We start from the raw sequence: 24714 nt of genomic DNA on the forward strand, positions 1-24714 counted from the left end.
TAAAAAAAGTATACCAGTTTCATTTAAGGACCAAAGGATTGACAGCCTTCCCATATGTACCGATCCCATGGCATAGTGTTTATGAACAGATACGAAAAACGACGCCGGATTCAAAACTTAGAATTCTTCAATTGCTACCAATAGAATGTTATTTATATGGGGGATACAATCTTCCCAGCTCTGCAGATTTTGCTGCGAAGAGACAGAATCATTAGATCATTTGTTTTGGTACTGTCCATTTGTAGCTTGTTTTTGGACATAGGTCCAGGAATGGCTAAAGGATTGCAATATTTACCTGGAGCTAAACCTGCAGATAGCATTACTGGGTGATCTGAAAAGTCATAGTCAATCGATCAATAATATAATAATACTTTTAGCAAAAAATTTTCTTTTCAATTTACAAACTGTAGAAACAATGAGAATAGAAAGTTTCAGAACTTTTGTAAAACATCACAGTACAGTTGAAAAATATATGGCGAATAGAAATCCAATATGGATGGTGTTAAAAGATAGATGGGTGGTGTTGAATGGGCGGCAGGTAGCTTAGTGGGTAAGAGCGTTGTGCCAGTAACCGAAAGGTCGCTGGTTCTAATCCCTGAGCCGACTAGGTGAAAAATCTGTCGATGTGCCCTTAAGCAAGGCACTTAACCCTAATTGCTCATGTAAGTCACTCTGGATAAGAGCGTCTGCTAAATAATGTAATTTAATTTAATTTTGAATGGAGTTGAAGGATGGGACTAATAACAACTAACAACAACTAATAACAAAAAGATAACTAATAATGTAAGCATACTGTGTCCATAATAAGTATATAGGTTATAGGTTGAGAGCTTTTGTGAAAGAGCACAGTTAGAAAGATATGGCATAAAGAAGCAAACCGGTAAGTAAAAAAAATAAATAAATAAATAAATAAAAAAGTGCGCTGCCCAATTTGGTACTCATCTGCTGTGTGTGCCATTCTTTACAATTGGCTGTCAGTACAGCATCCAAAGAAACCATCCCTAGGAGTGTTGAGTACTTAATCAGGGAAACCTACAACTGGTTTTCAATTTCCCCAAAACGGCGCAAGGCCTACAAAACAGTGTTTGCCACCATTAATTGTGGCCAGAAACCCCTGCAGATCAACAAAGTGTGTGCCACACGTTGGCTATTGATTGAGTCTGCGGTAACTCGTATATTGAGCCAGTGGGAAGAACTGAAACGCCACTTTGAGTTGACCAAGGCGAGTGAGCATTGCTACATGGCGGATGTGCTCCATGCCATGGACAGTTGAAGTCGGAGGTTTACATACACTTAGGTTGGAGTCATTAAAACTCATTTTTCAACCACTCCACAAATTTCTTGTTAACAAACTATAGTTTTGGCAAGTCGGTTAGGACTACTACTACCTGACACTACTCTACTTTGTGCCTGACACAAGTAATTTTACCTACAATTGTTTACAGACAGATTATTTCACTTATAACTTACTGTATCACAATTCCAGTGTGTCAGAAGTTTACATACACTAAGTTGAATGACCTGTTCTGTCTCCTTGAGATGAACGTACTTTGGTGCGAAAAGTGCAAATCAATCCCAGAACAACAGCAAAGGACCTTGTGAAGATGCTGGAGGAAACAGGTACAAAAGTATCTATATCCACAGTAAAACGAGTCCTATATTGACATAACCTGAAAGGCCGCTCAGCAAGGAAGAAGTCACTGCTCCAAAACCGCCATAAAAAAGCCAGACTACAGTTTGCAAATGTACATGGGGACATATATTGTACTTTTCGGAGAAATGTCCTCTGGTCTGATGAAACAAAAATAGGACTGTTTGGCCATGATTACCATCGTTATGTTTGGAGGAAAATGGGGAACGCTTGCAAGCCGAAGAACACCATCCCAACCATGAAGCACGGGGGTGGCAGCATCATGCTGTGGAGGTGCTTTGCTGCAGGAGGGTCTGGTGCACTTCACAAAATAGATGGCATCATGAGGAAGGAAAATTATGTGGATATATTGAAGCAACATCTCAAGACATCAGTCAGAAAGTTAAAGCTTGGTCGCAAATGGCTCTTCCAAATGGACAATGACCCCAAGCATACTTCCAAAGTTGTGGCAAAATGGCTTAAGGACAACAAAGTCAAGGTATTGGAGTGGCCATCACAAAGCCCTGACCGCAATCCTATAGAACATTTGTGGGCAGAACTGAAAAAGCGTGTGCGTGCAAGGAGGCCTACAAACCTGACTCAGTTATACCAGCTCTGTCGGGAATGGGCCAAAATTCACCCAACTTATTGTGGGAAGCTTGTGGAAGGCTACCCGAAACGTTTGACCCAAGTTAAACAATTTAAAGGCAATGCAACAAATACTAATTGAGTGTATGTAAACTTCTGACCCACTGGAAATGTGAAAAGAAATAAAAGCTGAAATAAATCACTCTCTACTACGCACATTCTTAAAATAAAGTGGTGATCCTAACTGACCTATGACAGGGAATTATTGCTATGATTAAATGTCAGGAATTGTGAAAAACTGAGTTTAAATGTGTTTGGCTAAGGTGTATGTAAACTTCCGACTTCAACTGTACATGGACAAGACCAACTCTGTCTACCTGACATTCTTGAAATCAATCCTGTCCGACGTACAAGTTGCAGTGAAGTAATTTGAGGGAGAGCAAACAGATCTTGTCAAGCTTTTGGACAATCTGGTACACCTCTTAACATCAATTTGCTGCAGAGTAGTCAACCCTATGGCAAAAGTTGATGTCCTGAAGGATGCCATTGATGGACATCTCAGTCCATCACCATACCTTGGGTACCTTTTCGAGAGCACAGTGTACCAACTCAGTCTTGCGCCAGAGGACGAAAAGGTAATTCGGAGACAGTGCATCAACTACATTGTTGCTTTAAGCAAGCAAGGCAAGCAAGGCTCCCAGACAACCTAGAAGCCTTGCGAAACATGGCCTTGTTCAGTGTTAAGGAAACACTAAAGCACAATAAAGGCACCACTGAAATTATTAAAGTAGCTGAGCTACTGGGGTACCAGTCCCAAACAATTGATAAAATTGTTTCCCAAAGTGGGCCTCAACTGAAAATACAGTCGAGTTTTGGAGTGAAGTGAATAACTACACAGATTTTAAGAACTGTGCAAAGCTGAACTCGCTGCCCTCACCTCCCACACTCAAATGCGGAGTTTGAACAGCTATTTAGCCAAATGGTGTGGTCAAGTCAAAGTTACGAAATAGAATGTCACTGCACACGCTCAACTCCATACTCCTGGTGCGGTATGGACTGAAGCTGGCTGGTGATACCTGTTACCAGCATAAACTACCAAGTGAAGTTCTGCAGCAGTTTGGCACCACAGCGACATACAGCTTTAAGGCCACTCCATCCTCTTCTGCTGGTTCCAGCTCCGTGACAATGCAGTGGACAGTGAAGATGAAGAGGATTTCCTTGCCAATCTATAATTCATCATATTTACAGTACGTATGCAAGGAGTGGACTTTCTGGAACTGGCGGCGACACACAGCTGATGGTGGCAGTGTGCACCGCAGTGTGAGCGAGAACAGTGGTAATATCTGGAAGAAACCATTGAGCAGCTAGCCAGCCAAGCAGCACAACAACCTGGAGAGAGCAGGAGAGAGACGCCTAGCGCACACACCATTATTTGAATTAAGTTGGTTTTTCAATAAGATAGCAGATATACCTTGTTATTAGCTTGTACCTATAATTGTTGATCAGTTGGGTAGCATGTTAACTAACTACCAATATACTGCTTAAAACTATAATTATTCAGAATGTGTAGGTTTACTAGTTAAAAAGAAAATAAATAAAATGTAATTGTTCAGTAATGTGTAATGTGTTTAAAATAAAAATATCTGATCATATAAAATGTGTTGTGTTTATATTACTTTTACAAATAAAAATATGTGAAGGATATTTTGTCATATAGAAGCAAACCAGATGGACATCATGAAAATGATCGGAGAGGTTGTGTGTAGAGGAAGTTCAGGAGTAAAAACAAACAAAATATAATTATTGTAAAATTGACTGTGTACATAACATTTATATATTATGTATAAGATGGAAGTAGAGCAATAAGCATTGTTGTTCACTAGTTTACTCCAATTAGGGAAGGGGTGGTGGGGTTGGAAAGTAATAAAGGGAAATATATTTTTGATATTTATATATGTATGTATTCATATGTATGTATATATACAGTGGGGAAAAAAAGTATTTAGTCAGCCACCAATTGTGCAAGTTCTCCCACTTAAAAATATGAGAGAGGCCTGTAATTTTCATCATAGGTACACGTCAACTATGACAGACAACTTGAGAAAAAAAATCCAGAAAATCACATTGTAGGATTTTTTATGAATTTATTTGCAAATTATGGTGGAAAATAAGTATTTGGTCAATAACAAAAGTTTCTCAATACTTTGTTATATACCCTTTGTTGGCAATGACACAGGTCAAACGTTTTTCTGTAAGTCTTCACAAGGTTTTCACACACTGTTGCTGGTATTTTGCAGAAAAACAGCCCCAACGTATGATGTTTCCACCCCCATGCTTCACAGTAGGTATGGTGTTCTTTGGATGCAACTCAGCATTCTTTGTCCTCCAAACACAACGAGTTGAGTTTTTACCAAAAAGTTATATTTTGGTTTCATCTGACCATATGACATTCACCCAATCCTCTTCTGGATCATCCAAATGCACTCTAGCAAACTTCAGACGGGCCTGGACATGTACTGGCTTAAGCAGGGGGACACGTCTGGCACTGCAGGATTTGAGTCCCTGGCGGCGTAGTGTGTTACTGATGGTAGGCTTTGTTACTTTGGTCCCAGCTCTCTGCAGGTCATTCACTAGGTCCCCCCGTGTGGTTCTGGGATTTTTACTCACCGTTCTTGTGATCATTTTGACCCCACGGGGTGAGATCTTGCGTGGAGCCCCAGATCGAGGGAGATTATCAGTGGTCTTGTATGTCTTCCATTTCCTAATAATTGCTCCCGCAGTTGATTTCTTCAAACCAAGCTGCTTACCTATTGCAGATTCAGTCTTCCCAGCCTGGTGCAGGTCTACAATTTTGTTTCTGGTGTCCTTTGACAGCTCTTTGGTCTTGGCCATAGTGGAGTTTGGAGTGTGACTGTTTGAGGTTGTGGACAGGTGTCTTTTATACTGATAACAAGTTCAAACAGGTGCCATTAATACAGGTAACGAGTGGAGGACAGAGGAGCCTCTTAAAGAAGAAGTTACAGGTCTGTGAGAGCCAGAAATCTTGCTTGTTTGTATCCCTCTGCCAGTAAAGCCAGAATTGAAACCTTCTTTTCCTCACTCAAAACTTTCCTTTTCAACTCTTTTGGCATGGTCAATAGTTATTTTTTGATTAATATTACTTTTGAGGTACTATTAGCACTGTTTTTGCCATCCAGCTGGTCCTATTGCAAGAGGATAGTGATGAACACAGCAGTGGTTTTTATACTTTTCGTCGTTAAATAAGATTTGTTTCAGGTGATCACCAAATCAGTACCTAATTCAGTAGAATGAGGTGTGCCTGTGTTGGAATTCAACAGACACTGGAATGGAATGGCTGTCATTCATGTAGAGATGCTGATTTAAGAAAAATGTGCAGTGGTCTCTTAATTTTTTCCAGAGCTGAATATATATATATATATATATATGTATATATATATATATATATATGCCATTTAAATTACAGGTTGTAATGCAACAAAATAGGAACCCCCCCCCCACCCAAAACAATCCCCCCCCCAAAGGGTTACACTTTTAAGAATTAAGTAACTTGTCACTTCAAGGCAAAACTGTTCCTGTGCCATTAGACTGAATTGCCTTGAATTTTGGAAAGTGCATTTAAGCATTTCAATGGGAATTTATTCTGAAATGCCAAAAGTTCAGCATGGAGGTTTTTTAGTGTCTGTCTTCAGAAATGATCTCATGTGACATTTTGGATCACTTAGGGACAACAGAAGGATCAAAAGAGAAATTAAGCTTCAGTACCTCTTCTCTGAAATATGATTAACTTAAAGAGATTCTCTGGTACTTTTGTATACTTTTTACCCAGTAGTTCTGAAAGTAGCACTCACGATCCAAAAGTGGTTGTCGAAAATTGTGAACTACGTCACATATGTGCAGATATGTGCGCCACGTCATTGCTCTTTCTCTCTCTGCTGTGTCCACTGAGCCATTGGGCCCACCCTGCAACCTCATTGGATAACGCTGGGCAGGCTTCTTGATAGCTGTCACTCATATGCGAGGGGGTAAAGGTCATTGGCTAGAACTTGAATTGCTAGGGGGCTGGCCCACGTGATGGGAAATGTAGGGAAAATGACGCTTCACAGCTTCAAGAAAACAGACGCTTTCAAACTAGGGATTTCATCGCTAATTGAGGTAAGAAATAAATTCTGCTCATAGATCATGCATGTATGAACAACACATTGACACATCCAGCCTAAAGCGGGAGGTTTATAAAATGCTTTCTTAGTTGCCAAAGTACTGGAGCATGTCTTTAATGCCCATGCAACAGCTAGTCTTCCTGGGGTCAGACACATAACAAAAAATACAGACACACTGTGGACAGCCACTTTATCTGCTGCAATCATTTCACAATAACAGGCTTCAGTATTGATTACACTTGAAGTCGGAAGTTTACATACACTTAGGTTGGAGTCATTAAAACTTGTTTTTCAACCACTCCACAAATTTCTTGTAACAAACTGTAGTTTTAGCAAGTCGGTTAGGACATCTACTTTGTGCATGACACAAGTCATTTTTCCAACAATTGTTTACAGACAGATTATTCACTGTATCACAATTACAGTGGGTCAGAAGTTGACTGTGCCTTTAAACAGCTAGGAAAATTCCAGAAAATGATTTAATGGCTTTAGAAGCTTCTGATAGGCTAATTTACATAATTTGAGTCAATTGGAGGTGTACCTGTGGATGTATTTCAAGGCCTACCCTCAAACTCAGTGCCTCTTTGCTTGACATCATGGGAAAATCTAAAGAAATCAGCCAAGACCTCAGAAAAACAATTGTAGACCTCCACAAGTCTGATTAATCCTTGGGAGCAATTTCCAAACGCCTGAAGGTACCACAGCCGTCATACAGCTCAGGAAGGAGACGCGTTCTGTCTCCTAGAGATGAATGTACTTTGGTGCGAAAAGTGCAAAACAATCCCAGAACAACAGCAAAGGACCTTGTGAAGATGCTGGAGGAAACAGGTACAAATGTATTTATATCCACAGTAAAACGAGTCCTATATCGACATAACCTGAAAGGCCGCTCAGCAAGGAAGAAGCCACTGCTCCAGACTACGGTTTGCAACTGCACATGGGGACAAAGATCGTACTTTTTGGAGAAATGTCCTCTGGTCTGATGAAACAAAAATATAACTATTTGGCCATAATGACTATCGTTATGTTTGGAGGAAAAATGGGGTCCTTGCAAGCTGAAGAACACCATCCCAAACGTGAAGTATGGATGTGGCAGCATCATGCTGTGGGGGTGCTTTGCTGCAGGAGGGACAGGTGCACTTCACAAAATACAGTTGAAGTCACAACTTTACATACACCTTAGCCAAATACATTTCAACTCAGTTTTTCACAATTCCTGACATTTAATCCTAGTAAACATTCCCTGTCTTAGGTCAGTTAGGATCACCACTTTATTTTAAGAATGTGAAATGTCAGAATAATAGGAGAGATAATTATTTATTTCAGCTTTTATTTCTTTCATCACATTCCCAGTGGGTCAGAAGTGTATATGCACTCAATTAGTATTTGGTAGCATTGCCTATAAATTGTTTAACTTGGGTCAAACATTTCAGGTAGCCTTAAACAAGCTTCCCAGAATAAGTTGGGTGAATTTTTGCCCATTTGGAACACCCATTTGCGACCAAGCTTTAACTTCCTGAATAATGTCTTGAGATGTTGCTTCAATATATCCACATGCATTTCCTTCCTAATGATGCCATCTACAGTGACTTGCAAAAATATTCATCCCCTTTGGCGTTTTTCCTAATTTTGTTACATTGCAACCTGTAATTTAAATGAATTTTTATTTGAATTTCATGTAATGGACATACACAAAATAGTCCAAATTGGTGAAGTGAAATTTAAAAAATGACTTATAAATAAAGGAAAAGTGGTGCGTGCATATGTATTCACCCCCTTTGCACTGAAGCTCGTAAATAAGATCTGGTGCAGCCAATTACCTTCAGAAGTCACATAATTAGTTAAATCAAGTCCACCTGTCTGAAATCTAAGTGTCACATGATCTCAGTATATATACACCTGTTCTGAAAGGCCCCAGAGTCTGGAACACCACTAAGCAAGGGGCACCATAGAGACCAAGGAGCTCGCCAAACAGGTCAGTGACAAAGTTGTGGAAAAGTACAGTTCAGGGTTGGGTTATAAAAAAATATCAGAAACTTTGAACATCCCAAGGAGCACCATTAAATCCATTATTAAAAAATGGAAAGAATATGGCACCACAACAAACCTGCCAAGAGAGGGCCGCCCACCAAAACTCACGGACCTGGCAAGGAGGGCATTAAAAAGAGAGGCAACAAAGAGACCAAAGATAACCCTGAAGGAGCTGCAAATCTCTGCAGCAGAGATTGGAGTATCTGTCCATAGGACCAATTTAAGCCGTACACTCCACAGAGCTGGGCTTTACGGAAGAGAGGCCAGAAAAGATCCATTGCTTAAAGAAAGAAATAACCAAACATGTTTGGTGTTTGCTAAAAGCCATGTGGGAGACTCCCCAAACATCTGGAAGATGGTACTCTAGTCAGATGAGACTAAAATTGAGCTTTTTGGCCATCAAGGAAAACGCTATGTCTGGCGCAAACCTAACACCTCTCATCACCCCGAGAACACCATGTTTTTCATCGGCAGGGACTGGGAAACTGGTCAAAATTGAAGGGAAATTCTTGAGGGAAACCTGTTTCGGTCTTCCAGAGATTTGAGACAGGGACGGAGGTTCACCTTCCAGCAGAACAATGACCCTAAGCATACTGCTAAAGCAACACTTGAGTGGTTTAAGGGGAACATTTAAATGTCTTGGAATGGCCTAGTCAAAGCCCAGACCTCAATCCAAATGAGAACCTGTGGTATGACTTAAATATTGCTGTACACCAGCGGAACCCATCCAACGGAACCCATCCAAGGTATGAAAAATGTATGCACTCACTAACTGTAAGTCGCTCTGGATAAGAGCGTCTGCTAAATGACTAAAATGTAAAAATGTAAACTTGAAGGAGCTGGAGCAGTTTTGCCTTGAAGAATGGGCAAAAATTCCAGTGGCCAGATGTGCCAAGCTTATAGAGACATACCCCAAGAGACTTGCATCTGTATTTGCTGCAAAAGGTGGCTCTACAAAGTATTGACTTTGGGGGGGTGAATATTTATGCACACTCAAGTTTTCTGTTTTTTTTTTTGTCTTATTTGTTGTTTGTTTCACCCCCAAAAATAGTTAGCATCTTCAAAGTGGTAGGCATGTTGTGTAAATCAAATGATACAAACCCCCCCAAAATCAATTTTAATTCCAGGTTGTAAGGCAACAAAATAGGAAAAATGACAAGGGGGGTGAATACTTTCGCAAGCCACTGTACCTAGGCTCCTTTCCCCAACACCCTTCCCAAAACAGCCAAACTTAGAACCCTGCTGTGCCCCTGGTCCAAGGGCTATCCACAGCCTCGTCACAGACTCCTGCTACAGCCTCACAGCAGGTTCCTTCATTAAAATTTCACCACAAAGTGCATGAGTGCTGCCCAAAGCTCCTCGTTATGCTAACCACACCACTCCGGGCTGGCAGGCACAACCTGACATGACCAATAACTAACGCCAAGTCAGATGCCTGTTGGCACATTGTAAATGGGCCTTGAAAAGCCATCTTTCATTTCTGTCCGTTAAATGAAATGTCCCTGATTTCCTGCAATGGGCAGACAAGGTTTTATATGTAGAAAATTGCACCGTGCAAACCCGCGGGGGCTTCCATTTTGCGGTATCAAACGTCATTACAATAATGGACCTGAGCTTTTAAGGCAAATACCTGATAAAATGTTCTCCAAGAGGATAGGCTTTTGGCCTCTAGACCTGGGAGAACAGGCAGGTAACGTGTGTATGGGCAGACAGTGACACGCAAACACACAAAAGAGACACACATGCACATGCTTGCACGCACGCAGGTACACACACTCAGCCTCTCCAAAACAAACGTATCCATTCAAATTCAAACAACATCTATCAAAAAGCCCTGGAGGATAAAATAATGGCAAATGGTACCTGCCTCCCTGTATTGGGCACAACCATGCATTTTAACTGGCAGCATTCAGGACTAAGTGAGCTGAGCCACAGTCACTGCGGTTTCCATTCTCTAGCTGCAGTGATAGAGAGTGGCGTTGGAGAGTGTGGCTGCCAGCCTGAGCCTAGCCAATTGATTGCTGTGAAATTCAAAGAGACACCTTATTTTTACCCAAGATCCTCTACTCTCTTTGGTTTTGGGTTTATAAGCGTCTGTGGTGTTCCTGCTCCTTAAGCCTGCAGCCAGGGCCCGCTTTAAGATCAATCATTTTGAGTATCACAAGATGGGCGGCAGGTAGCTTAGTGGTTAAGAGCGTTGTGCCAGTAACTGAAAGGTTGCTGGTTCCAAGCCGACTAGGTGAAAAATCTGTCAATGTGCCCTTGAGCAAGGCACTTAACCCTAATTGCTCTGGATAAGAGTGTCTGCTAAATGACTAAGAAGGTCAAGATAAGTATCTTTAAACTTGCCAGTTGTGGTAATTTAATCAATCGAGCTTGACAACAGTTCATTCCTGTGTGTAAACTTGGCCTAAAGATTCCAATGATAATCACACTGTAGATTCAGTTCACAGAGCACAATGCAGCCAAAACAAACATCCCTGGAGTGGTATTTTAAGAACTGCTCAGTCTTTGAAGAGACTCTGTGGAGTCTGTGGGTAACATTTATTTTGAGAGGACTTGACCATGGCCCTGTAGCGCTGTTTAATTCATCAAAAAATATTAAAAGGAGGGAAGAGCCAGAGCAGCGGCACAGTGTGTCATTGTTCAGACACAAAGCGGCGTGACAAGGCTCTGACAGACTGCTGTATCACCCTCTGAATTAGTGCAATACTTAACAAGATCAAATGTCAGCTTCATTCCCCGAAATTAACTCTCTTTGGCACAGTCAATGAAACCAATTATGCTCAACGCCGAGACATGCCTTTTGAAATTAATATTTTGGGAAGGGGGAAAAGAGATGTTCCTCGATGTGCTGAACGCCTCACTTCAAATCAAAATCAGTTGGACTCACCCAGACAGCATCCTGACGTTCAGTCCAGTTGGACGAAGCACTCAACAATCCCCAGAGGAAGTCTCTCCTCTCCACTTTTTCTCTTCTCTTCTTTCTCTCTTCTCCTCCTTTTCTTTTTTCTCCCAGGTAGAGGTTAGGCAGCCTGCTTTTAGTTGTTTTAGTGATTGTCAGATATACCTACATAGGTCATTGCAATACAACATTTACACAACATAAGTTTGTCTCAAGATATTCGCATGAAACTTCCAACAGATTATATTTTAATAATGTACAGTGTATCCTGAAAGAGAGCCTAAGGCACACAAACAGCCCTCAGAAACAGATGGTCTGTTATGATACACACGTAGTCGTTGTATTAGCTTTCTGACCCTAGTGGAGTCATGCTAGGCTCTTTGAACATCTTCATACCCAACACAGCAAAGGCTACATAACAAAGGCATGCTCGAAAACACCAGCCACCTTTTTTAATGAAATAACTTCCTTACACACAGTCGATATGACAAACCTAATTTATCAGACTAGCAGCTGGAAGGGAAGCAGGCTGCATGAAGCAGGCAGCAGGCAGGCATCCATATTGGTGTGGTGCAGGCTGCAAAACAGAAACAGGCGGTGTTGTGTTGCCCGTCTGCTGCACTAGGCTCCGTTCGTTCCGCTGTTAAACACACTAACGGTATTCTCTAACGGACGCTCCCTCATTAACGGGAGAACACACCGGAGCGATGCGGCGAGTGGCGGGGAGCAGCAGGGAACGGCGGGGAACGCTGACTGGCAGGTGTGACATTTCTGACAGCTCGCCGTCCGTCCCAGGTGTCTGTCCATTGCCGTCGACGACGTCTGAGCGGAACGGGCTGATCGGAACACAACAAAGTCGTATGTTTATATAGTCTCACCGGAAGACCATGCAGGAATCAAATAACTGTAAATAACTAAAAGGGAAATATTGGGCATGAAAAGCATGTGTGGTGTTTGTTTTTTTCAATACTGGTGCCAGCGTGTGCCAGACGGTCACATCTGCAAACACACCTTCAGTAGACCAGTGTGTGCGTGTGTGTGTGTGCGTGCGTGCGTGTGTGTGTGGTTTACCAACCGGTAGCTTTGAGATTAAACCTGTTCTCCACTTCTACAGGCCTCTGGGGAGCCTCTGTTCTCAGGTCCTAAAACAATAGAGCTGCTATAGTACATTGGGCTGCAGGAATACACAAACAATGAAATATTCTGACTCACATTCCGGGTAAAATCTTATTATGGAAGGAAATATACAAAACACAGAAATAACCTCCCTTGAGGCCCTAGTGTGTGACTAACCTGAAAAACATTCCACCAAACTCAGATTACAACTATATCTCCTCAGGTTTTGGATGGGAGCAAACACTTGCAGACAGTCAGACAAGCAAACCATTGAAAAATCTGTTTGGAGAAAGTGACTTGAAAATGGAAGTGTTCAGACAGCCCTATCCACTGCTCCTGTTGATGTCTGTGCTGTATAGAAGAGGGTGTTTTAGGACAACAGAATGTCCATGACAGCAGAGAGAGAGAGAGAGAGAGAGAGAGAGAGAGAGAGAGAGAGAGAGAGAGACAGAGAGAGAGACAGAGAGAGAGACAGAGACAGAGCTGAGAAGATGAAAGGTCCAGTGTTGCCAACATCTGGTCAGGGTGTCATGGCAACCACATCCATAATCTGAGCTGAAATGTAGAATAATCCAGTGATCCATGCTACCCATCTCCATACACACGCACACACACACACACACAAACAAACAAACACACACACACACACAGAGAGTGGAGGACCATCTGCCTGCTTCACCTCAAGAAACACACACACGCTCGAGTGCACACACAAACCGTACATACATGTGTGAGAGTATCCATAGAGAGAGAAGTCTCCTGGTGTTGTGTGTGTAGTCTATCGTCCCTGACAGTGACAATGGTCTGTGTAACTGGTAATTGAATTAGCCTGCAGGTAAATAACTGAATTACTGTCACTGCTACCCTCTCAGAGGTAGCCCTGACCAGGGGTCCTGTCTGCTGTGGAGTTGCAGGTTTAGACCCCCAGGACCACTGCCAGGTTATAATACACTCTCTGATTTTCCTTTCAACCACCACTGTCAGTATGCTAATGGTCAGACTTGAATGGGAAAGGCAAGACTGTATTTTTGCTATGCATTGGGCTGTAGAAGGAACGCATGAGAATAACATTGATCAACGGCAGACAGCGATCCTTTATTTATTATATTGTAAAATGACTGCTGTTTGGCCCGCAAGCCGCTTCCCATTATACGTGTGGTAAATACAAATCATTGTGCTGTCCGTGGCCTATTATTTTCAGTGTTTTTCTTTTCATTTCATTGTAAAGGGAGGTTGGGCTCACACAAAGGGACATCAGTTAAACAAAGCCTTGACTTTTATTACTTTTAATCTGACATACAAAGCTTGTCTGTTGTTGTATATAGGAAAAGGTGTTGTTTTCTTCGTTCAGCTTTATCGATCGTTCCTCTCCAGTGAGAATGAATGTATTGATGCAGCGCACTGCTTTTCAGATCTGATGTATTGTTTAACATTTCGACATTTGGTGAAATGTAGCAGGCTAGTTCAGAAACATGAGGGATTCGGCCCTCACTGTCTACATTTAGACAGGCACACACACACTGGTGAACAGGTACACACACACTGCCTTCTCATCATCTACCCAGCTTGCGGATAGCTTCTCCACTAGTAGCTACTTCAGCATGGAAGACAACAGCCCTCGGTGGAGTGGTAGAGGTTTGTAACGCTGTAAGACCAGGAAAAATCTATGAAAGAAATGTGTTGTGCTCAAAACGGAAAGACTTCGTTTTGCTGTGTGTCAGGAAAAGTGATTTGCTGTATTGATGGTTTAATACAGAGAGCAAAGAAAAAGGAAAATCTGCCATCTTGGGTGTAGGGAAACATGTAGAGATTCAGATTGTCAGAAACAACCTTAGAGGGACAGGTGGGAGGGATGGGTACAGGACTGGGAATGTTACATGTCATTTAGTCTTTGTCCTCATAATTTAAAATCGATAAATATAGTAATAAACCAAAACATAAAATTGGTGTCTGCATTGTATCTTAAAAGCACAAGCAACAAATCTACACATTTGCAAAACATTCCTTTATTATAAATAAATCATTTGTATAAAAACTGGCATGCTTCAACCAGGGCATTTACAGATTCACAACCCTGGGCTACCCATCCAGTTAGCCGATCGATACAAGAGACAAACTTTCTGAGTATGCAAGGTCGCACGACAGCTGGGACAAGAATGAAAAACTCTTCACAACCACAAAAATACTTACAAGTAGAATAACAATAAACATCATGGTCGATTCTCGTAGTTTCTTCTATTTTCTCTTTTAATTATTTTTAATTTTTAAACTCTTTTAATGTATTTTTATCTCCCTTATGTATAACTTTTACACCGTTTTGTTTTGTTTTGTTTTTCTTATTTTTTCTTCCTTTTTTTCTCTGGACCATAGAGCCTGCAGTAGATTTTTGAAGTCTCTTTTTTTTCACAGTTAGTTCAAAGTTCATGGCAGGACCGTTGTGCTGTGATTTGCAGGAAGAGAGCGAACGGAGCCCACTGATTGGTGGTTGATCTTTGTGGTCCCGCCTCTCTGGTGGTTGTAGGGTTGATGCTGTCAGAACAATATAAAATGTCTCATGCTTGGTTACCGGTGTCGGTGGGAGCTCCGTCTGTCTGTCCATCTATTTGTCCGTCAGTCCGTCATCTGTCTGTCTGAGTGACAGCTCTTCTCCTCAGCTGTTCTCGCCCCTGGGGACCCTCCCGCCACTCTGGTGCTGTTCAGATGTTCAGATGGCATGATTACTGTAGCTAACATATGTTGTCTTAGTTGATGAAGCTGCCAGAGGGGAAAAGAGGGGAAGAGAGGAGAATAAATATATCAGGGGATATATATTTCCTATTGACAGTAATATTAGTGCACACTAATGCGTCTGGGGTCTGAGGCTGTGTTTTGTCAAGTCCATTATGTTACACGTCCCCTGTAGCTGTTGGTTGTAAATGTCATTTGTTTTTAAGCGACCAGGGACCGCTGGCGCTGAGCTATTGTCAAGACGGTCCCCTGTGCCCGCCTTGTTAAGGAGGATTTAAAAAAGAGACAATATGTCACACTGTAGGAATCAAAACTGTTCCAACAGTTTCTTCTTCACACAACACAAACCCTAGGCAGTTAGTATTAGAAAATAATGCCTCAGGCAGACTGTGGTTTGTGAAACTTAACTCTGTATGAGTCCAGTCAGCAGTTTGTGCCAATGAGGGAATAGATGAGCAGTGACCCGTGCTATGTGTTGTGTTGTGTTGTGTGTGTGTGTGCATGCGTGTGTGATCACATGCATGTGTGTTATTGTGTGTTATTCTAGCCGACCAAACTGCTGACTGTGAGACTTCTGGGCGTACAGGTCTGTAATGAAGAAATAGTTAAACCTGCTCCAGCTCAGAACACAGAACACAGTAAATGAAGCCTAATTACTCCAAACATTCCAGAACCTTCTCAACCTCTCAGAACACCCAAATCAACTCTGTGATAAAATAAGTGTTTTAAACACCCACTGAAAATTCTGAATCTCCACTGGAGAAAGAAGAACAATTCCAGGTCGTAGTGTTGATGAGGCACGATTGGCTCCACACACAACAAAGCTTTGAAGTTTACGTAAGCTGCTCCACATAGTTAAGTTGAATGGGAAGCTCATGTTAACACTCTGTATGTGAAGCAAAGAATTGTGCTAAAAAAACAGGCACTCAAGCTGCTCTATCAAGAACATTGTTTACAGTTCAGACATTACATTTTCGCTATTGAAAGTACTGATATTTGAATGAGAGTCATATGAAAAAGGACCCAACCTACATTTACGTCATTTAGCAGACGCTCTTATCCAGAGCGATTTACAGTTAGTGGATACATAATATTTTTCTTATACTGGCCCCCCGTGGGAATCGAACCCACAAACCTGGCGTTGCAAACGCCATGCTCTACCAACATCCCTGCCAGCCATTCCCTCCCTTACCCTGGGCCAATTGTGCGCCGCCCCATGGGTCTCCTGGATTCGAACTAGGATCTCTAGAGGTACAGCTAGCACTGCGATGCAGTGCCTTAGACCACTGCGCCACTCGGGAGGACATGTAACTACTGTTATACTGTAGTTGTAGAGATTATCAAAAGGTTGTTTATATCAGTGTAGTTGTATAGATTATCAAAGTTGTGTGTTAGTGTAGATCTATAGATTAGTGTTTTTAAGTGTATAGATTATTCGTTATATTAGTGTAGATCAAGGATCATCAACTAGATTCAGCCGCGGGCCGATATTTTCTTGAGCGGATGGTCGCGGGGCCGGTACATAATTACAAATAATTTGTAGACTGCAAATTGACCGCAAGAAGCCTAAACAGATATAATATTTGACTAAAACATAACCATTTCAAACCTTGCTTACATTTGTATATGATAACGTGTCTACTATGCGTGGGAATACTTGGCAACAGATTTCTTAAAATAAAATCACTTGGAGATGATTTCCTGGTATTTTGACAGTCTTTTATGTCCAACAATTAAAATTCAATTAACATTATTTATTTTTTTTACTTGGGGGACCAAATAAAACCACCCGCGGGCCAAATTCAGCCCATGGGCCGTCAGTTGGGGAACCCTGGTGTAGATGTATTTATGCATACCGTTAGTATAGATGTATACAGTATATCATTAGATATAGAAGTGTATTATGTATAGGTTAGTAAAGGTGTGTTCTTACTCACTGTTGGTCTCCATGCTCTCACACAGCTCCGTCTTGACCTCTCCGTTGGGCCGGTCGCCTCCCTTCTGCAGCTTGCCTGACATGGTGGCGGCGGTGACGATGGCCTTGAAGCTGCGTTTACGCTTGGGGATGTTCTGCTCCGGGTGGAAGATGATGACGTAGACCTTGGGCATGTACAGCATCCCCAGAGAGACAGAGGCGCTGAGACTGAGGGAGATGGTCAGGGTGGTGGTCTGGATGTACATCTGGAGAGGGGAGAGAGGGGGGAACGAGGGAGGGAGGGAGAGAGGGAGAAGAGAGAGCGAGAGAGTAGAAGAGAGAGCGAGAGAGTAGATGCATCAATATACTGTAACCATTCTACAAGTGAAATAGACATTCTGCTAGTGTTGCCCTTTTTCTAAAACTATACACTGGCAGAAACTAAACACTAACAACTGTACACTGACCAGACACTGATATAAACCATACGCTGACATAAACCATACGCTGACATAAACCATACGCTGACATAAACCATACGCTGACATAAACCATACGCTGACATAAACCATACGCTGACATAAACCATACGCTGACATAAACCATACGCTGACAAAAAACATACGCTGATACAAACCATACGCTGATACAAACCATACGCTGATATAAACCATACGCTGATATAAACCATACGCTGACATGAACCATACGCTGATATAAACCATACGCTGATACAAACCATACACGGATATAAACCATACACTGGCTACTGTACTTTGTCAGAAATTATCCTTGACAAAACCCCTATTGTATAGTATCACTGAGTGGAGGCTTCATCAGAAATAAACACAAACATGCGCAAGCACACACGCACGCACACACACAAACACACACACCCATCCACCATCGGAGAGATTCCTCTCAAAGCGCAGCCACTCATCTGTGTCCATCCCTGACTATAGTGTGGCATAGGAATCCCAGCTAGCAGATGGCCAGTCACGCTTCTTCAGTCACAACAACACAACACAGCCCCGGCTAACCAGCGTAGCGTTCCGCTGAGGAGGCAAAGAAACCAGTGATCAACCACCCCACCCCCTCCCTCGCCAAGAGAGAACAGGCGTGAACAGATTACACATGTCGACAGTAATACCAAGTTACAATATATCCTCTCTAATGAAAGAATCTGTAAAGAAGATGAGAGAAGGCTTAGACGTTGAAGTGTGTGTGTAGAGTGGTGGAAATTATCCAAACATTATGTTGAATATAAAAATAAACTACATTCATCAATCTGACTCTATTTTCATGTGAATGATATAGGCCCATAATCATATCCAGTGGGTATAGCCAAGGTTGCGAGCCTTACGTCACCACTCTGAATAATATAAGATACACGTGTCTAGGTTTACCGTTATGCAAAGAGGCTAAGGGACAAGGAGCTAATATCTTGCAATCAATGTCCTACCATTTAATGATTGAGTTAACCTTGGCTCAGAGATGCATAGCTGTCACGCCCTGGCTCTGGGGACTATTAAATGTTGAGCCAGGGTGTGGATTTTCCTTGTATAGTTTTCTATGTTTTTCGTTCTAGTTCGTGTATTTCTATGTTGGCCAGGGTGGTTTCCAATCAGAGACAGCTGTAGCTCGTTGTCTCTGATTGGGGAAAATACTTATGCAGCCTGTTGGCACATGTTTATTGTGGGATCTTGTTCCGGAAGGTTTGTGTTCAACCTTCCGGGGGGGCTCACACCGTGGACGGCGAGGCAGCGGGAGGCCGCGATAGAGCGGTTCGGCAGGTTAGCAGAGGAGGCCGCCAGGTTACGGGGGCCACTGGTCACGAGGGAGAAGGAGAGTATGGAGGCACGGCGAGAGGAACTGAGTAGGCAGCAGAGGGAGCGGAGGTTTATGAGGAAACCCAGTCCCGCTCCTCGCACCAAGCAAGTGGTGTGTGTCACCAGTCCGGACCGGCCCGTTCCTGATTCCCGCACAAGGCCAGTGGTGTGTGTTCCCAGTACGGTCAGGCCCGTTCCTGCTCCCTGCACTAAGCCTGTGGTGCGCGTCACCAGCCCGGTCAGGTCCGTTCCTGCTCCCCGCACCAAGCCAATGGTGCGCGTCGCCAGCCCGGTCTGGCCTGTTCCTGCTCCCCGCACCAAGCCAATGGTGCGCGTCATCAGCCCGGTCCGGCCTGTTCCTGCTCCCCGCACCAAGCAAATGGTGCGCGTCGCCAGCCCGGTCCAGCCTGTTCCTGCTCCCCGCACCAAGCCAATGGTGCGCGTCATCAGCCCTGTCCGGCCTGTTCCTGCTCCCCGCACCAAGCCAGTGGTGCGCGTCGTCAGCCCGGTCCAGCCCGTTCCTGCTCCCCGCACCAAGCCAGTGGTGCGCGTCGTCAGTCCGGCACGGTCCGTGCCTGGTCCGGCACCGGTCAGCTGCTCCACGCCGGAGCCAGAGCAATCCGCTCCACCGGTGTTCAGTCCAGCTCCGGCCAGCGGGACCAGACCAAGGGCGCAACGGGGGGGTAGGGAGAGTGTGGTGGTCACGCCCGGAGCCGGATCCGCCTCCGAGGCGGAATGCCCACCCGGCCCCTCCCCTGTTGTGTTTGGTTGGCGCGGTCGCAGTCCGCGCCTTTGGGGGGGGGTACTGTCACGCCCTGGCTATTAAATGTTGAGCCAGGGTGTGGATTTTCCTTGTTTAGTTTTCTATAATTTTCGTTCTAGTTCGTGTATTTCTATGTTGGCCAGGGTGGTTCCCAATCAGAGACAGCTGTAGCTCGTTGTCTCTGATTGGGGACCATACTTATGCAGCCTGTTGGCACATGTTTATTGTGGGATCTTGTTCCGGAAGGTTTGTGTTCAACCCAGGACTTCACGTATCGTTTGTTTTGGTTCGTGTTGTATACTGAAATAAAAGAATGTACGCATATCACGCTGCGCCTTGGTCCGCTTCATCTAACGATGATCTTGACAATAGCATAGAGACCAAGCATATATGCTATGTATATTGTGAATAACATTTACCATTAGACATTTCACCAAACAATAATTCAAGGAATATTACTCAGAAATGTGAGGACTATGGTTCGTATCCATTTAAAAGTAAGCAGAATTATTACAGTTACACCATAAGAATACAATTAACAGATGATACACACCAGAAATCTTCGCGATAAAAATAATACAAAATATCCTATGTCTTAACAGCATAGACATTTTACCACTATGACATACAAAACGTACATCAGGAGTTCGGTTTACCAATAACTACATTATCTAAATATTTTATTCTTCCAAGAGTGCCAACTCCCAGTATCTCCTATCGTCTCATTAACATCACTTTGCATGGCCCAAAACATTAAAACAAAAGGCATAACACTTCACACATTCTCTAGTCTAATCACCACACCTCAACACTGTATGATAAGTGCACACATCTGTGTCGCTCCTCTCTGAACTATCCGCCGTCAAGCGTACAGAATAACACAGTTTCTCTGTAACAATAAATCCATAGCACTTACAGTACAATGAAACATATCAAAATTCATAGCTCTTTATTAACTCTTGAAACAATCCGAACATGACAATTTTATTCACACAGTAACATTAATTTTGTCGATTCAAGTTTCATCAGTCTTCACCTCTCCTGGCTTCAGGGACCCTAGGACTTCTGTGGGATGTCTCTTCATTGAGATTGCCACAAGGTGTTTGACCCCTATGATAGCCAACAGATGGTCTGTCATTCAAACAATGCCATACATTGTGATCGAGTCATCACGCTGGGCCAGCAAGTCGCTAGAGGCATCTTCATCACTGGCCTTCATCATCGTTCACATTTGTTAATTCTCTCTATTTCCAACTATGTGTCTGTATGTGTGTGTGTGTGTGTGTGTACATATGCATGCGTGTGTACAGTGTGCTCTGACAATGTACTAACGGTGTGGACTGGAACACATCTCTAGGCAGGCCTTGAGGCCTGTGTGACATGACTTCGGCATGGCAGCAGTATGAACTGTGTGTCAGTGTGTGTCAGCTAGCGTTAGCGTAATATGATACTTCATTAGCCGTAACAGGATAGGTACTGTTTGGCATAGCACAGAGAATTTTCAACAAACCTTAACTTGCCAATCCTATCTTTGTTCGGCCAAACATGTATCTTCTTAAATGCCCGTGTCCAGTTGGAGGTGGTTCGTTTGAATTGAGAAAATACTGTGTTATTAAAATAAATACATGTTTTGATTCATGAAGTAATCCAACAATCTGCACACTGACATCTTGTCTATTTCAAATCTTCTCTCATTGATTGAGACAGCTGAGTGTCATCATGACATGCTGCACTTTAGGGTAGACTCACCTGTCTCAATCAATGAGAGAAGATTTGAAATAGACAAGATGGCGGCATACACATTGTTGAATTACTTCATGGAGCAAAACATTTTCAAAATTCTAATGAACCACCTACAACTGGTCACAGACATTTTAAAAGATATATGTTTGGCGAATCGAGAACAAAGATAGTATCGAAAATTCTCTATGCTACACCAAACAGTACCTATCCTGTAACGCCTAATGGAGCATTATATTAGCCCGTTACAATCTGCTAGCTACAGGTAACTGCCAAAATAATGAAAACACTAAATGAGGGATACAAAGCAGGTGCTTCTACACAGGTGTGGTTCCTGAGTTAATTAAGCAATTAACATCCCATCATGCTTAGGGTCATGAATAAAAATGCTGGGCAGGCCAATATTTTGACTACCATGGCTATGCCCTCATAGGATGACAATGCCCCCATCCACAGGGCACGAGTGATCACTAAATGGTTTGATGAGCATAAAAATGATGTAAACCATATCCCATGGCCATCTCAGTCACCAGATCTCAACCCAGTTGAACACTTATGGGAAACCTGGAGCGGCGCCTGAGACAGCGTTTTCTACCACCATCAACAAAACACCAAATGATGGAATTTCTCATGGAAGAATGCTGTGAGTGTAGAATCTATGTGTGAGCAGCTCCTCAATGCCAGCTAGGTTTGACTCATATAGCAGGTCACCCTGTTAACTAAGCTCTCTGTCCCTGTGACATCACTCTCCTCTCACATCAGCTCTGGAGAGTACATTTCGTACCAACACAACAGCAGCTGCCTACAGGGAGAATAAGGCTAGAGAACACACCATTGGGCATTTATGCAGTAGGTGCTACTCATACAGACTAAGGTAGGGAAGAATCCTACCAAAAAACGACCACTTCATTCAAACTGTCACTGTCTCCCACCGACATCGGCGCATGACTAAGGGACATTTTGATTTAGAGCAATACTTTTGGTGCACTATATGTAGAGAATAGGCTGCCATTTGGGATTTGCCCCAATTCCCTCTTCATTGACTCATTAAATGCTCATCCAACGACATGGACACTCAACTCCTAATATTTGATCTGAGTTTATCTTCACAACGGTCTGTGTTATCTACTTTAATAGGATATAGAGCAGCTACAGCTGTAGATTACAGCAGAAGGAGTCCTGGGTGAACGTGGGCAGAGAGAGCAGAGCACTGACAGGACGGTGTGCACATACAGAGAGATCTCCTCCGATGAGAATTGTTGTCAGAGAAAGAGAGAAAGAGAGGGGAAGGGAGCAGAGAAAGAGAGGGGAGGAGGGAGAGGGGAGAAAGATAGAGAAAGAGAGAAAGGAAAGGGGGAGAGATGGGGAGAATGAAAAAGACAGAGGTAGAAAGACAGTAAAAGAGGGAGAAAGAGAGAAAAAACTGAGACCAAGAAAGAAAAAAAAGAGCAAGAGAGGCATTCCTCAGAGCACTAAGCCCTCCATTATAAAAGCAGCAGCAGGTCTGAAGATAGCAGACTCCATTACACTCTGCTGAAAGCAGGGAGGATCCACCCAGCAGATGTTAGCTGTACAGCCACACGCGCACGCAAACACACACAAACACACACACACACACACACACACACACACACACACACACACACACACACACACACACACACACACACACACACACACACACACACACACACACACACACACACACACACACACATACTCTCCCTCTCTCCCTCTCTTTTTCTGTCTTTCTCCCTCCCTCCCTCCCTCCCTCCCATCTCCCCTCCATCCCTCCATCTCTCCCTTGCTGTGCAGGTATGGTAGGAGGAAATGGAAAATATGTGTTTTAGTGGGGCTGACCCGCTGTGAACTGTGTGTATATTTGCGGCCTCTACCAAAGTCACAGAGAAGAGGGTGATTAGCTCCACTCTGCTAGCCACCACTGCTCTCCATCCTATGGTATGTAGTTGTCTTTAGAGAAGTCAATAGACTAGGCTTTATGTTATTACCTCCATCCATAACCATCACTTAAACCCCTGTGTTGTTACTCTGCTGCTGCTGGGACTGACTGGGGTCATTCATCCATTTTCAGTTTTATAAGACAATAAAACACATATTTTATAAGGCCTTATTTTGAAGGCCTAGTTTTACCATAATACAGTGGCATGAAATGCATGGTTTACAGCCACATCAGGCCTGCAAGTCACATTATGCTGGCTTGCAAAGTGAAGCGAAATTCCCATTGGAATCCAGCCAGAGTGGGGATGTCCAACATTGTGAAGTTTTATTTACCAGCAACCTGCATTAAGAATGACCAACAGGTTGGGAAGGCTAAGCTATGACACTACCTAAACCATCTAAACTATAACAATCCTTTCAGTAACGGGTGCAATAAATCCAAGTAACAGATTGGATTAGTTTAGAAAAATTTATATTATTTATATTTGAGTAGCATAAGTGTAACGATCCCTGCAGTCTGAGTCGGTTTCTGTCTGGGTATTAGTTTTTCTGCTCGGGATCTCCAGTTTCCCGAGGGTTCTGGAACGCTCCCTGCCTGGTTGCCGGGCAACGTTGCTAGGCGGGAGCTCTCTTGATTTCCGCACCTGCATCCCATCAGCAATCTGCACACCTGGTCCTGATCATCACCCTTCTTAGGCTCTGTCCTAACATCCATTCCCTGCCGGATCGTTAGCCATGAACAGTATGTCTGTCCGTGTATCAGCCTTGGAACTTCTAGCGTTAGTTTTGTTGTTTTGCACCTTTTTGACTTGCTGTATACTTACCTCCGTTTTGTTCTATCTGCAGTCACTCACCCGGAACCTTCACCCAACCTCTGCCTGATGGTCGCGGCTGCCGAGCCATTACTGGACCTACCACTGCACCCTCAACAACCCATCCACGCCACCCGCTCTGTTCCCTGGATTATTCAGCCTCACTCGTGGATCTATTAAATAAACACACACCTTTGTTTCAATTTACCTTGTCCTGGTCTGCTTCTGGGTTCTGGCTTAGTAAACCGTGACAGAACGATCCGGCCAGTAATGAACCCAGCGGACCTGGACTCTGTTCGCCATGCCATTACCCATCAGGAGAAGATGTTGGGCCATCATAGCACGGAGCTACAGGAGATCGCGTCGGCAGTTCGGAACCTTTCTACCGGTCTGACGGAGGTCCAGAACCAGCGCAAGTTTCCGGTGGAGGATCCACTACCGGTTTCACCCATCTCGCCTGCCGCTTCTGGAGCTGTGTCCTTCCGTGAGCCCAAGGTTCCGACGCCGGATAAATATGAGGG

At 43.4% G+C, this 24714-nt stretch overlaps 1 protein-coding gene across 3 annotated transcripts in view; it reads right to left on the reverse strand.

The window, feature by feature from the left end:
* Nucleotides 1-14434: 14434 nt before the first annotated feature.
* Nucleotides 14435-24714, reverse strand: part of LOC121543659 (metabotropic glutamate receptor 8) — a 239230-nt gene continuing 228950 nt past the window's right edge. For 2 of the 3 annotated variants that reach the window (XM_041853701.2, XM_041853703.2), the window contains 2 exons: nt 17113-17356; nt 14435-15202 (listed from right to left, as the gene is read on the reverse strand). In XM_041853701.2, coding sequence (XP_041709635.1) covers nt 15153-15202; nt 17113-17356 — 294 coding nt within the window. In that variant the 3' untranslated portion in view covers nt 14435-15152. Of the gene's footprint in view, nt 15203-17108; nt 17357-24714 lie in introns of all 3 variants that reach the window. The other variant, XM_041853702.2, reaches the window with a different exon arrangement.

This window comes from Coregonus clupeaformis, unplaced genomic scaffold, assembly GCF_020615455.1.
Source record: "Coregonus clupeaformis isolate EN_2021a unplaced genomic scaffold, ASM2061545v1 scaf0025, whole genome shotgun sequence".
Classification (NCBI taxonomy): Eukaryota; Metazoa; Chordata; class Actinopteri; order Salmoniformes; family Salmonidae; genus Coregonus; species Coregonus clupeaformis.